Source organism: Trachemys scripta, chromosome 9 (assembly GCF_013100865.1).
Source record: "Trachemys scripta elegans isolate TJP31775 chromosome 9, CAS_Tse_1.0, whole genome shotgun sequence".
NCBI lineage: Eukaryota > Metazoa > Chordata > Testudines > Emydidae > Trachemys > Trachemys scripta.
Window position 1 is genome coordinate 71,698,777 of NC_048306.1, and position 15,280 is coordinate 71,714,056.

Genomic DNA, 15,280 nt, shown 5'->3' on the forward strand with positions numbered 1-15,280 from the left:
TAGCTTAGATCTATTTCTCGCAGGGTCTACACTACACGATGTCAACAGGAGACACTCTCACGTTGATGCCCCTTACTCTTTTCAATCCGGTGGAGTACAGGAGTTGACGGGAGAGTGATTTGCAGCCTATTTAGCAGGTCTTCACTAGACCCACTAAATCAACTGCTGAAGCATTGATCACAGCGCATCAATTCCCCCAGTAAGTGTAGACAAGCCCCCAGAATCCACAGATAGACATGGCTACATAGAATAGCAGGTATGGCACAAACTCCTTTTCCACTTGGTGTTCTGGCTTTTGTTTAAGCTGTTATGCTGACAAAACTGGATAGTCTTTGGCTATGTCATTGTGGATCCCACTCTAGGTGCACATGTGCCTCGTGCATGCAAGACTGGATTTTTTTTTTTTTTTAATAGCAGTGTCTATCAGGGCTGCACATTGCCCTTTGATGCCTCATGATTCCATTTGAGGGAGTGAATGGTGGGCTGGCCATGATCATTCCTCAGTTTCCTTATTGCCTGTGGCAGCAAGACGGATCCTGGTGAGTGTTCAACCCTCTAGTTTTCAACTCAGATTGAACTTCAAAATGTTCTACAAATCTTCAGAACCATTTCTGATCTCCTGTTTTGAATGCCATGAACTGATTGATTATTAATGTTCTGGACTGAACTTTTTTGGCCAGACCTCCTGCCCCCCCCCCCTTCCCACCCCATACAGGGGCTTCTCTAGTAGTGGCTTTGAAATCTGTGGGCTTCAAGCCCTGTCCATCCTGCCAGGGACTAATCCCCCTCCGAAGGACAGGCAAAATAGGTGTCTCTTCTGCCTGGGGGAATTGCACATTACAAATAGATAACCTAGGGTGACCAGATGTCCTGATTTTATAGGGACAGTCCCGATTTTTGGGCCTTTTTCTTATATAGGCTCCTATTACTCCTCCACCCCTGTCCTGATTTTTCACATTTGCTGTCTGGTCACCCTGATTCCCTGTATGCTTATCCTTCTATGTGAGGATTCCCATATTGAGATACAAAGCTGAAACTCCACCTTCTGGAGTAGTCCATGAAGGTCTCATCAGACCTGGAGGAAACAAGCACCAGAATCCTGTTAATGGAAAAGCCACCATCTGTTAAGCAGACTGGCAATTTCTAAGATTGCTGCAAAGAAGATAGAGCCAGTGAAAGACCCGGCACTGACAACAAAGTCAGCTTAATCCCAGTTCTGATGTTGATCTGTGCCTCTGGATTTGAAGTCAGGCAACGAAAGGGACCTCTATGAATGAGGCAGGAATTCAAGAAGGAGCTCAGTGTCCTCCCAAAGGTGCAAAGACAGCTTCTGGAGAACAGCTTTATGCACTGTTGGGTGGAGAGAAGAAGCACACTGTGAGGCAGCATACTTCACCAACACTGACTATCCTCATGGCATCGACCCTGGACTCCAGCAGACCAGATCTGTTGTCTCTGTATTGGTGCATCTCTTGTTACTCCTAGAGTTCTACTCACCAACGCTGTGGTGTACGTTCTAACCATCATCTAGCAAAGAACGTCCATCTCTGCGTGCTCCCCCCTCGCCCCCCCCAACCAAGGTCTGTGATCAGTGTTACTGAGACAGCTGCAGGTTTCTCCTACAGGCCCTAGCAACCACTGTCCCACCAAGACTGGCACTGGTCCAGCCAGCAGCCTTTGAGTTATCTGTACCTATACAATATGCCACCATGGCCCTCTTGAGAACACTGGGGCCCACCTTTTTACTGAGGAGCCAGTTTCCACCAGAGGAAGAGCAAGAGATCTCTCTCCCAAGGGGCATTTCTGGCCAGACAACCAATGGGGGAATATCAAGAGGAGGCAGATCCAGGGGCTGAGCAACATTAGTATCCCTTGCCAACATCAAAGGATCTCTCCTCCTTGACACTGGATGAAGCAGTATCCTTGGCATCAGGTAACTTTGCAGGAGTGCCGTGTACGGATTCCCTAGACTCTGCTGATGGAGATCTCAGAAGTCTCACAAGCTTGACACCCTGTCAGTTTATGGTCCAGCCAGGATCACCCTCCCCATTAATAGGGGAAAACTAGTCCCACCTGAAGCCCTGGGTAGACACCAGCCATCAATGGCAAAACATGTAGAGGTGCTTGGTACCCCATTCAGGAAACCTAGACTTGTTAGTTGTGTGAAAAAGAAAAATAGAGAGAACAAAAATGTGCCGCAGATGAAGACCTCAAATGCCTCTTCCTGTTTGGGAGGAAGTTGTACCCTTTAGTGTCACTATATCGGTGCATGTCTGCTGTCAGGCCTTCCTGGCCAAGTATAACTTTCTAACGTGAGACAGGATGACAGCCTTCCTTGTAAAGTTCCCTTATGACAGTAGAAAAGAGCTTGACCTTCCTTAATTATGCTGTTAAGATGGCTTTGTAAGCAGTGATGGATGCCTACGACGCCATGATCAGGTCTTTAGCTACCATAGTAACCATGCACAGAGTATCATGGCTCTAAGCTCCATTGGACCATCCCTAAAGAGACACAGGTTATGACTGAGGACTTGCTTTTCTTTGGCAGTGCACACTGGTCCTTTGATACGTCTGTGAATTTGACAAGATTGAGACCCATGTTGGATCCAGTCTAGAGAACACCACCTTCAAAAGCTGCTGTGCCCTATTCCACGAGGTCTGGTCTTCTGTGACATCTGGTATATCAAAAGGCCAGGCTATCTCATTGCAGAGCATTTTAAAGTGGATCACACAGTGAATTTCCATCTGCTGTCAAGCAGGCAAGCCTTCAAATGGCCAGGCACACTCTACAAGGATACAGGTGGCATTATCTGCCTGCTTCCAAAACATACAAATCTCCAAGATCTACCAGGCAGCTATGAGAAGCAGCCCTATAACTTTTTTTGTTAAAATATTTTATGCACTTGAATGGTAGCCAGGTTGGATGCCAAATTCAGAAGAGCAATATTTCAATCTGTTTAAATGACAGCTGAAACTCCTTGCTATCACTGTCCAGTGACGATACTGCTTGTCAGTTTCCTACCATGGGATCCACACTGACATATACATGAAGGAGAGAGAATAGTTGCATACCCTACAAAAACTGTGGTTCGTGAAGCTGTTATAGTCGGTGTGAATTCCACAATCTGTCCTCCATCACCATTATTTGGAGGCTTTAGCAACATGGGGTTTGACTTGCAAGGGAACTGATGGTAGGTCATGGCTGCCCTGCCTTTAAGATCTCATGTCAGAGCACAAAGGGGCATAGGGCACGTGTGCAGCCCTAATACACTGCTAGTGAAAAGGAAAAAAATCCAAACTTATGTGTATGAGGTGTATACCCCCTACAGTGGAATCCACACTAACTACAACATTTAGAAGAACTACAGTTACTGTAGAATAAGTAACCATTCTGGTTTTGTATCCAGGTCAAATGTGTTATCGTTGAGATGCAGAGAGGAAGAGCCCAAAGATGTATGTATGTTACTTTTACAGTGTTGTCCCAAAGTTGGTTAGATACATCATCATTTACAGAGGGTATGGGGAAAAATGGCTAACTCTTTGTCCTCACAGAGCTGTAACTGAAACAATTGCTGTTTTTGTTTGTATGAATGAGATTCTATATTAAGTACACTTATTTGGGTGACTACTGCACAAAGTCTATTAACAAATAACAGAACTCCCATGCATCATTTTCAAAATCTGTTTGAAATCAAATGGTCTCTCTCGTTGTATCAAACAGCATATAAATATTTTGAGTATTGTTTTATAAACCCTAGCTGTCACTGCAGAGAACTGTTACGCTAGACTGAATCATGAGACATGTATCATGGAAATAAGTAAAGTTCACTCTCGCTGCTCTTCACTACTTTCTGTCATTTAGATCAAACACTTAGATAACGAGAAGAGGTCACTTCCTCAGTCTGGAAAGCACTTAGCACATTGCTAGAGCTGTGCATGTAATAAACAGTAATAACCCGTTTCTCAGTTTTCACTCATAAATATTTCTAGCAGCCTCTCATCCTCCTAAGCCTAGCTAGAACAGGCAACAATGAAGATTCTAGAGTCCCATATTGCTGGGGATAGTAGTGTTTGGTCATATATTGCATATCAATTTCTCATTTTTTGCTAGCTCAGGACGGGGCCCTAAATTTCTAGTTGGCTCTAGCAAGATTGACAATGGATTTCATTAAAGTCAGTGGAGCAGGAGTGAGCTCTTTACCCAGAAATGTTCCCCTTAGCATTAGTATGCCATTGATTTACCTCCATTTTCTGCTAGCATGTCTGTGTGGGTGGTTTTTTTTTTTTTTTTTTTTTTTTTTTTTTTAAGATCTATTTTTTTTTCTTCTTATATAGAGGGATAAATTATATTTTAAAAGTATGTGCAAGTTACTTTCCTATGTGCTGTTACTACTTTTGAAATAAAGGATTTCAAAAATATTTACATGTGGTATTTTTATTTTTTGCAGGGAAAAGTTCACCTTGAATTAAAACTGAATGAACTGATAACAGATAATGGATCTGTGTGCCAGCAACTAGTAGTACAGTAAGAATATTTATGAATCATTAAAAGGAGCTTGATTTTACTGTTAAAAGAACCAGTAAGGATGTGTTGTAACTTTCTACACAATGCATCACCAAAACTTTTTTTTTAAATGCCCGTGTTGGAATTTGCCTAATTGTAGGGCATATGTACACTAGGGAGACTTCACAAAAGTTTTTCAGCATTGCAAACAGATTTTTTTTTTTTTTTTTAATAAGGCTGCATGAGTGCCATCCATGTCAGGAGCCCTAATGTAAACTGGGGGTTGGTGTCTAAGCACCGTGTCTTCTAATCCTGCTCAAAGCAGGTCTGGTTGACAGGGCTGAAAGTGCCAGTGGCAGCCAGTAGCTAGGACTTCAAACATTGCAACCACTGGCAGAGCTGAACTGATGTTGGCATTGGTGGGAACTTCCCAAAATTTCCCTACTGTACATAACCCAATACTTGTGGTCTGTTTTGGGTACACAGTAACTACACAGCAAACAAACTAAAAAACAACAAAAAAAACCCTTGCAAAAGCAAGTCTCTGCCTGGGTCAATTGACTAGGGCTTGTGGGGCAAAGAATAGCAGTGTAGGTGTTTGGGCTTGGGGTGGAGCCTTGGCTCTGAAACCTGGCAAGGGAGGAGGGTCTCAGTGCCCAAACATCTAACCTGCTATTTTTAACCTCTCAGTTCAAGCCCTAGTCAGTTGCCTCAGGCACTTTGAGACTGTGTGGACTTACTTTCAGTTATCTGGAAGGCTCCGCTTTGGTTTAATTTCAAAATGACTTTCTCCTGGCCCAGTATGTCCTTAAGCAGGAGAATACTTAGGTGGGAATAGCAATTTGATTTCCATAGTTTTCTGCTTAGCTGTAACTACTGTTACAGTTTACAGTAGTGCTTCTTCCTCTGTCTCTTGGCTCTCCCAACATAATGAAAAGTAAAACTTGGAATATTGAGTACACAATACGTATTTTAAAAGTTAAAATGTAAACTTTAATGGACAGTGCTGAAGTACATAGCCATGCCAGACGGATTGGGGCAGTAGATGAAAATGGGAGCAAGGTTGGCAGCAAATTTTAGACTTAAATAAGGGGTATGTGTGGTGGGGGAGTGTCTTACCTTGTACATCTATTAGATACTTTTGGAGTGGCTGTGACCTGACCATCAACTAGTTGGATAAGGGTATAGAGACTTCAGTTTAGCTTCAGGTTATGTCATAGTGACATAAAACAGAATACAGCTTGATAATTGTGGTATAAGTGCTTTTTCACTTGTAGATCTCAGTGCTTTACCACAGAGAGTGCAGGTAAGTATAATCTCCAGAAGGGGACACTGTCCTAAAACGGAGAAGTGAGTTGGCCAAGAACACGCAGCAACTCAGTGGTGAAGTTAAATAGAATCCAAGTTTCCTGACATGTGGTCCAGTGCCCTAACTGCTAGATGTCTTTCAGTATTGTATACAAAAGACTATAAATTAAAGAATGCTAATATTGCAGTGTCAAGTGCTCAAATTGGAAATGCCAGATTTAGGGTTGCCTTAGGCCTGGTCTATACTACCCGCCTGAATCGGCGGGTAGAAATCGACCTCTCGGGGATCGATTTATCGCGTCCCGTTGGGACGCGACAATCGATCCCCGAATCGGCGCTCTAACTCCACCAGCGGAGGTGGTAGTAAGCGCCGCCGACAAAAAGCGGCAGAAGTCGATTTTGCCGCCGTCCTCACAACGGGGTAAGTCGGCTGTAATACGTCGAATTCAGCTACGCTATTCACGTAGCTGAATTTGCGTATCTTAAATCGACTCCCCGCTGTAGTGTAGATGTACCCTTAATCTGGCTCCCTTCAGTGTGCATGCATTATGATGCACCTGTTCAGCATCATAGTAGGTTTCTTTAAAGCCAAGGATCGAACACAGCTATCTCAGGTCCCAGTCTAGTGCCTTAAACACACGAGAACTTCCTTTTCCTACTTGCAACCCTCCGCCTCATTCACTGTGCATGTTATGCAAAATCAGAAGTGTTATGTGATGATGTAACTAAAGAATGTGGTGCTTGGATAAAAATGATGGGTCTGGATTAAGGTTGCACATATAACCATAATACTGGATTTTCCTAGCTTTTGATTGCTTGACTTTGCAACTTTACTTAATATTTTTCTATGTCCCAAGAACACTAATCTCCTAGATTTTTAAAAGAGCAAACTAAAAAAACAAATTCCATCATGTGGAACCACATTAACCCTTGCATGTGTCACTAGCAAGTTTGGAACCCACCACCTTTAAATACACAGTACACACTTCTAAAGAGCTAATGGAGTAACTGGCAGCAGAAACTATTTAGTCTGTTAGAACCAGCCCCTAGTCCCAACAGGCATTACTTTTTGCAAGTAGCTTAAATAGCTAGTTGCTAAGTACCAAGAGAATGTTGAATGTTGGGAGTGCCTACTTTGTCTTGCTCTGCAGAGCAATGTGGTCTAGTGTTTAGTTGGGCAACACAGCAAGGGCATAAATTTGGTACACACATTCTGAAAGGCAATGGGGCTGGGCTGGGCTATACTCAAGCTTTGTTAGAAGTAACTTTGTACAATGTCTATTACCTTCTTTGTAGAATAAAGAATAGCTATCTCCTAAGGGCTGGTCTACACTGGGAATTTACATCGGCATAGCTACATCTCTCAGGGGTGTGAAAAATCCAGTGTTTCAGTGTAGACATACCCTAACATAAGGGTTTAAGACCTTGTTTAATTGTAACATCTGTGAAGTGCACAGAATTAACACTAGTTGGTATAAGAACTGACACTAGGATTTATGATGATTTCCTGGCTCCCAACTCAATGCACCTTTGACTTAAAGGGAAGAATAGCTGTGACTGATGTTGTTTCATCTCCCCACCTAAAGCTCTAACTCTCACTCTTGTAGTGGGACTGGAGCATGCTCAGCGGAATTGGCATGTTCTGAAATTTTAGCAATAGATCTCTAACAAACAATGAGCATATCCAGATTGCCATTTCCAGAGACATAACTGCTAAATGTGGATGGACTATCATGACAGCAAAAGATACCTTTGTCACCAGGACTGTCTATATGCTAAACTTACATTTCTGCTCCAAAGCACAGAGGCACTGTGTTCTTCACTGAAATTGATGGAAATTTTAATATAGATAATAGCTTTGCCAAACCGAATTCTTCAAAATATCTGAATGGTTTTCACTGAAATCTTTAGAAAAGAAAGCTTTGCCTGGGGCAGAGAGCAAGTATGAAAAACTTCCACCAAACAGTTTAACAAAGATATAAACAATTGAAAAATGGCTTTATAAGGGGAAATATTAAGCAATCCTATCATGAGCTGTCGCTATTAGCTCTGATTATTATAATAAATGCTTAGTAATTTAGAAAACGTATTTGCAAAGGAGAATACAAGTGCACAGTTTAAAGGCGTTTCTCTTACAAAGGCTCAAAATTCAATATGCATCTGGTGGTTGTTTCCCAGTTCATTATTTCCTCCCCAGCACTACTTATTGCTTTTTGAAGATGCATTTAATATAGTCAGCTATAACTGAGCTTTCTGCAGGTAAAGCTGTGCAAAAAATCATATATTTTGGCTCTTATTAAAATCAAGATTGCATGGAATTGAGGGTTTACTTCAAAACCAAAAGATCCTAGTGAAATGTCTTCATGAAAATAGCAACTTTTTTGTCTTTCACCTTGTTTTCCTTTTGTCTTTTGGAGATATAAAAGGCTATACATTCTTCTGTTTGCTTCTGGGAGCTAGTTTGACTTTTTTTGGGAAGGATGGTGGAGGTACAGGATCAGTCACTTTGACACAAATCTACTTCCCAAAAATGTGTTTAAAAGTACTCTTGTGACGCATCTCTTGTCCCTCTATCCTTAGTGGGTTTCAAGGGAACAGGAAGCCTACTTCTGCATTTCAATCCTTCAGAACTGCAGGAGGAGCAGAATGCTTTCCTTCTGTCCATTGCTAGATCTTTCCACTTAATCCTTTTTAGTGGCTGAGAGTTGGTGGTACTTTGGTTTTGGTATGAATGCTTTACTTATCTCTGAATTCAGATATCCAGACTTATCAAGTGCTGAATATGTAGTATGTATATTTTTTAGCTCTGTGTGTCCAGATGTGGAACTTCTAAAGGATGGAATCGATATTTTGAAATCCCTGTTCTTTCAGATTTCAAATCTTAACATTTTTTTAGATTTCCACTTTATTTAACTATTGGATGTGGAAAGTGCAGGATTCTTTCTGGGATTTGAGGCTCTTTTGGATATTGTCACTTGACTCAATTTGTGGTAGATGCTCTTGTTTTGTTTAATCTGCATAAAGGAGCTGTGATATCCTGTGAATGCACAAATAGTAAATTCATAATGCTAACCATTGTGGAAGTAGGCTACTGTGTGTTTCCAGTGACTTTTTGTATATCTTGCTATCCTGTTAGGCATACCATTTAGAAATAGGCACTGGGTTTGGGACATGTAAGTGGCCAGGGGTGTGCTCAGGAATTTTAATTTTGACCCCTTGGGGGGGTGGGAGGGAAGCACAGAAGCTCACTGCCTCCCCTGGTCCCAGGAGGAGCTCAATCTTCCCTCGCTCCACCCAGCTCCGGCCAGGAGCTTGATCTTCCCTGCCTCTATGGCCCTGGGGCTGGAGAAGTTCTGTGCCCCTGACCACTATTTGGGGGGGGGAGGAGGCTGCCCTTGCTTGCGCCTCCCCACCCCTCCGTGCACACCACTGAGTAAGCCTTTTAAAACTGAGAACTGTAGTTGTAAGTCACATTCTTGTTCCTACTTATATGTTCTCTCTGAAATTACATATAAGGCTGCTTGCCTTTCGTGCAGGAGAGCAGGTCAAGAGACCGAGAATTGTGGAAGGACCTGGGAGGAGCAATCTCCGTTCAGATCAAGTGGAAGGCCTGAGATGGAGAAGTCTGTAGAGAGCAAGATCTGGATGGAGGGAAAGCCTCAGCAGGGAGGGCTGTAAGGACTGTGAAGCCCTGGGGACAAGGGCTAAGACAAAACACTGAGGGGCAATAAGACTAATTGAATTGCTTTTTTAAATTCTTTTTCTAATATAATAAAGAACAAAAGAAGTGGAACTATGCCATCTGAACTTGGCTGACCAGTTTAGTTGGTGCAGGAGCTAGAAAAGGAATTTAGCTGACTCTTCCATTGCACTGTTGATAGGAGCAAAATTAGTAATAACTTATTTTTGTCCCAAAAGTAAGCGAGTCAAACTGGGAATACATCAATGGTTTCTTTTTAGGTTAAAAGAATCCAGGTGTAGGGCACTGCAGCTTGCTTTAACTACACATGCTCATAAGTTAAACACACTGGCTGACAGTCTGATCAGTGATGTCTTGCTGCCCCTTTTTCAGTGTCCCCTATTGGAATATGTACAAGTGCCATATGAGGGAGAACTAGAACAGCTTCCCTCATGTGGATTCAGCAAAAAGCAAAAGCTGAATGTTAGGAAATTCCAAACATTTTGTAGTTTCTCTCCAACCCTAACTTTGCGCAGTCAGTTTTTGCACTTAGCGTGCACGAATATACAAATTAACAGTACTTAACTATTTTAAGATGTTTTTACAGTTAAAATTTTGTTTTATTTTGACTTCAGGATGGGGGGGGAAAGTCGCTTTAGAAAGTTACTATTGCAGAGTGCAATTGTCAATAGGAAGTGGGTTACTGCACTGTACCTTCTTTTCAGATGTCTTTGAGAGAGAAATGATCTAAAGGAAATTAGGGTTCTCTCGTGGTCGCTGTAGTCATCCAATGACTGATGTGGTAGAAATGTGTGCGTTAATCAGTCCAGTGTTACGTCAGCATTTTTTTTTTTTTTTTTTTTGGTCTTCATCTGAGATTATGAAATGGGGGAGGGAGAAGTACCTTTAAAACTTGACACATTTGTTAATGCTCTGCAACCTGCTGGTAGTCTCAGAGTAAAAAATGCATTTTTATGTTCTATTCATAATATATATTTTTATGTACTAAACATACACCTATATATCTACACATAAAACAGTAATTGATTCTCTGAGATTGTAGAATTTCTGGAAGAGCCTAGAAGATAACCTTTTTATTTATTTGTGTGGAGGCCCTTTAAGTTTCTTATTTTAAAGGGATACAATCAACTTGAAAATCTCATGTAACAAAAGCAGAAAATTCACATGGACAACTATCTTCTCTTATTAATGTAACTGAAAAGTTAAAGGGCGATTTTTGAAGTTTGTTTACTTTGTGCATTTTCACAGCATTCTGTATATAGTCAGTAGCACTATTTTTGTTCTTGGCTTATGTCCTTCAATGGGCCCTGTTCTGGCAAAACAACCCTTTACTTTTTAAACATTGAGTTTCCCTAACTTCCGGAACATATGAAGTTTGAGACCATAGTAAGCCGCTTACAAAAAGACAGCAATGGGAAACACCACTCCTTTCCATAGGTCTAGTTCTAGCTAAAATGTAATAGGAAAATTTGACCCTTCATTTTTTTTTTTTTTTTTTTTTTTTTTTGAAGTAACTACAAACTTCATATATGTGAAGAGGAGTAATGTGGTTTTCCCAGCTCTTCATGCCTGTGAATATGAACTATGTCAATTTATCATTAGATGCCCGTCTCTTTTTTTTTTTTTTTTTTTTTAAGGATGATGTATGTAATAACTTGGGGAAGGAGGAGGTAGCTTGGCCAATTGCTGATCAAGATGTAGTATGAAGATGCCCTGGCATAATTAGCAGAGGGCCAGGTAATTCCCCTCTAACCACTAGCTGGTTAGGGGTATCTAAAAATTTAACAGGGAAGGGGCAGAATTTGGATCACGGGCTTACTGGCCTTGGGTGGATGCAAGGTTGATAGATGATTCCTAAATATGACTTTCAGTATAAACCCTCTGACAAACTTTCAATTGTAGCTTTCATTTTTGTTTTGAATGAATGTTGCCTTCACAGTGAAATGGGCTCAAAATAGTTTCAAGTTAAAGGTGGCAAGTGTGTCCGACAGACATCCAAATATCTAATAGCATTCTTAAAGTATGCAGTGAGGGTAAACAGAGAGGAGGAGCCCTGTACAGAGGAAATATTTTAGACCTTCAGTTACAAACAAACCATCCTTTTCAAAAGTTCCTCTTTGTACAGATTTTGTGCACATGAATGCAATCCTTGTGTACGTATGCTTCTGAACAGATTGAATTCCTGAGGGGTAAGGCTCTACAAATTCTCAACCCAATGCTATGCCTCCGTTCCAGATCACTAGGTAGGGTTACAGAAATAGTCAGAAAGGGCTGTACAATGAAGTTCTGCAGCCACCCTGAGCCTCGGTAGCTGACTTAATCTCCTTTCCTGAATCCAGGACCTGGTAAACGATAGACTAGTTTCCATTTGTTGATTTATTAATTATTGAATTAAGGCTATTGAGTGTAGTTCAGTGGATAGGGTATTGGACTGGGAGCAAAACGACCTGAGTTATTTGTTTTTGTTCAGTTTTTTTTCACTGCTTTGCTGTGTGACCTTGAGTGCGCGGTCTACTAGATACAACTGGGGAAAAAGGGATACTCTTGAACAGAAACTGATTCCTTCCTAGATTGGGGCAGGAATCAACAAACTTGGAACAGGCTAACATTTTTGGCTCAAGTTTTGTTTATTGTGTGGACTGGGGGTGGGTGGGTGGGGAATCCAAGCCAGGTCTCCAAAATTCTTTAAATTCTGGAATAGTTACAGGCTAGTCTGACCCCAGATCTGAAGGCATACGACTACAGAAAGGATTAATAAACTACCTCCCCCATAATAGGGGTGAACAAGCTGTGGTAGGTATCTTCTATATCTGATATCGTGTAATTAATTCTCCAGAAATACACCAAATAACCCCTTGGAACTCAGGTGCATGTTGGACCCCTTCCCTAAACACCATCCGTTTTGCTACACATCCTTCCTTAAAGCTGCATTCCCGATGGCAGCCTCTTTTTGTCAAACAAAATTTTAGATCAGACAGTACTTTCTGTATAGTCAGTATTGTATACTCCTCACTAATAAAGTGGGGTACTCCAACATTGGCTCTCATTCTGGAAGTTTTGTCTTTCTTGCAACTCATTAAGTAGCCCTTCCCTCATTGTGCATTAACTCAAAATACTCGGGGGGGAAAAAAAGACAGTAGACATGGTAGTCACCGAGTGACTAAAAACCTAATAGTAGTCTTATAGAGTGTCTGTAAAACAGCTCTGAGCACTAAAAGGTAACAAAGCACGAGTAGATGAGTGATTGGAAGTTTTATCAAAATATCCTACCAGTTGAAAGGTCTGAAACTTTCAGATAAAACTCAAGTTCATTGGACCAGAAAAGTAACCGGTTCATGGCCTGATAGAAAATATTTATCATATGATGAAATCTACAAGGTGGAGACTAAACTGTTCATCTGTTAGTTAGACGCTACCAATTATATGGCTAAACATCTGTGGAAGCCTAGCAGGAGAAAACTTCACACTGATACCTGGGTGACCATAGCTGAATACTGCAGTCTGTAAATCCATTTGTTAAAGGTCAACATTTGGGATTTCACAGCTATAAAATTCCGACTATAAGGAATGACGAACCTGGATATGAAAGAGTAAAACTTTGATAGCCATTTCTGTTTCCTGAGTATCTAGACTCGATGTTCCAGCTATCCCTGTTAAAGTTCAAAATGTCATTGAACCAGAATTACACGTTTGTTTTTTTCATTTGTTTTGTTTTTATACACACTCCCTGTCAACTGGCAAATGCAGGGAAAATGTATTTGTTACCTTTAAGAATTTTGAAATAAAGGCTGAAGTATTTTCAGCTTTGGAAGCAGTCTTCCTGAGAGGTTTTCCAGAACAAAGGAAATGGCACAGGCCACACTCTCCCCTCTAAGGGTAGCTGTGGCATGAGTTCAGCCAGCCTTCTTTCAAGCTTGGTCCTTTCAGAACACAGTGTAGAGTTTGTTCCCCAAAAGGATCATGTGACTAAACTGAGACCAAGCCATGCTGGGAAGTGATGATGGTAGGGTGGGATTTGATGGTGTCAGATGAATCATGACAGGAGTACAGTATCTGAGGCAAGCCTGCAAGCTCAATTAAGAACAGACCTTTGTAGAGCTGGAGGTGCAGACATAAACCCATGCTCATTTTATTTCCCTAATTGAAGAAGGGATGTCTTTTCTGGGTGCAGCAAGGAAATTGTGATTCCTGTGTTAGGCTCTTTTTGTGGGGGTAATCCTTGGGTTAAGACCATACATTCACCTAATATTTGATATTATCATAGGCCTCCCACTTGCAGTGGAGGCATGGAACTGACACTTGAAAGGGGTGCACGGTGGGGGAGGGCCTAGAAAAGGGTCTCAGATGGGGCAGCCTACCTAAACAGTCTGTTAGCTCAAGTGGCTGAGGTCTGTGCAATGGATCTAACGGTTCCCAGAGTTTCTGGAGTAATGTTGAAGTCAGTGGAGCTGCATCTGTCTTTGGCATTTGGTCTGTTGATTGTTTGTTTGATTGTTCTCTGTGTAAAGGGTGTGTGGCTGGGCTGTGAGCCCCTGGGTAGGCAGATGAGACATCTGTTTGTTCATGTCGTGGAAGGCCCATGTGGCTGTGGTCTGACGACCTCTGATTAGCCCCACTGTTTGAAGTCAGAGTGGTTAACTTCTCCCTGGTAGTGAGGGGGTAGAGCTGAGCAGGGAAGCTTAGAATAAAAGTCATTTGCTTGGTGAACCTGTGAGCAGCAAACAGGCGAATTTTGAAGGGGTTTGGAGAGGGACTAAAAAGGTTTTCCTTCTTAGTACGGTTCTACATTTGGTATTGTGATAGCCAGTGATGGATCAGTGGTTGTGACCTGCAGTGGATGGGCCATGTTTTCTTTCCTGTCTGATGCCAGAAGGAACTCCCTGAGTATGAAGTGCAAGTTGGTGGCTGTGCTGGAAGAAAAGATTCTTGGAATGGAAGGACAAGTATAGACCCTATGCAGCATCAGAGAGGGGTTCTTGGACAACCAGATTCAGGAAACTTCATTACCCCAGATTCAAGAAAGAAAGGCCATCAAGGAATGGGAGGAAAATCAGAGGCATGGCAGCTTGTAACCACCAGAGGCAAGAGGACAAGCCGGTTTTCTATGCTACTGGAAGCAGACCAGGATGGGCATCAGAGAGGAGAGAATCATGAGGAATTCCACACAGCTAGAAATTCCCGATTGATACAGGGTCCTTTAGCATGGAAACTGCAGAAGATCTCTCTGAAGGTCCATCTGGTTGAATGGACTGGAGAGGTGTATGGGACACATCTGTGGATGGTTGCTCAGCCCAACCCATAAGAAAATCAAGCATACCCACAAAGAGGACTTAAACTATCCAAAGAAGATAAATGATCCTTTTCAGGGATTCTGTGCTAAGAAGAAAGGAAAGAACGTTCTTCAAGGGACAAGCAGACAACAGGACAATGTGCTGTCATCCTGGAACCAAGGTGTGAGATGTCACTTTAAGATTGGATGGGCTTCTGAAGTTAGAGGCAAGGATCCACTGGTGATGGTACATACCTGCTCTAATGACATTGCATCGTGTGATGTCTCGCAGATTGGAGATGACTTCAGGTAACTTGGTAGGGTGCTGAAGAACAGTGTCTGAGTGATCTCCTTAGATATCCTTCCTATCCTTGAAAGAATGAAGGCAGAAGATCTGGAAGTGAATCCCTGGCTGATGTAAAGTAGAGGGTTTTGGTGTGGAACTTTGGTCCACCTGCTAGGAGAGTGGAGGCTGTACACTTAGATGGCTGCCATTTCT

At 42.0% G+C, this 15,280-nt stretch overlaps 1 protein-coding gene across 1 annotated transcript in view; it reads left to right on the forward strand.

The window, feature by feature from the left end:
• LOC117882777 (ras GTPase-activating protein 2-like) overlaps positions 1-4,578 on the forward strand; it is a 44,622-nt gene extending 40,044 nt beyond the window's left edge. Inside the window, exon 5 of the mRNA XM_034781553.1 lies at positions 4,449-4,578. Coding sequence (XP_034637444.1) covers positions 4,449-4,529 — 81 coding nt within the window. The 3' untranslated portion in view covers positions 4,530-4,578. The remainder of the gene's footprint in view (positions 1-4,448) is intronic.
• The last annotated feature ends 10,702 nt before the right edge of the window (positions 4,579-15,280 follow it).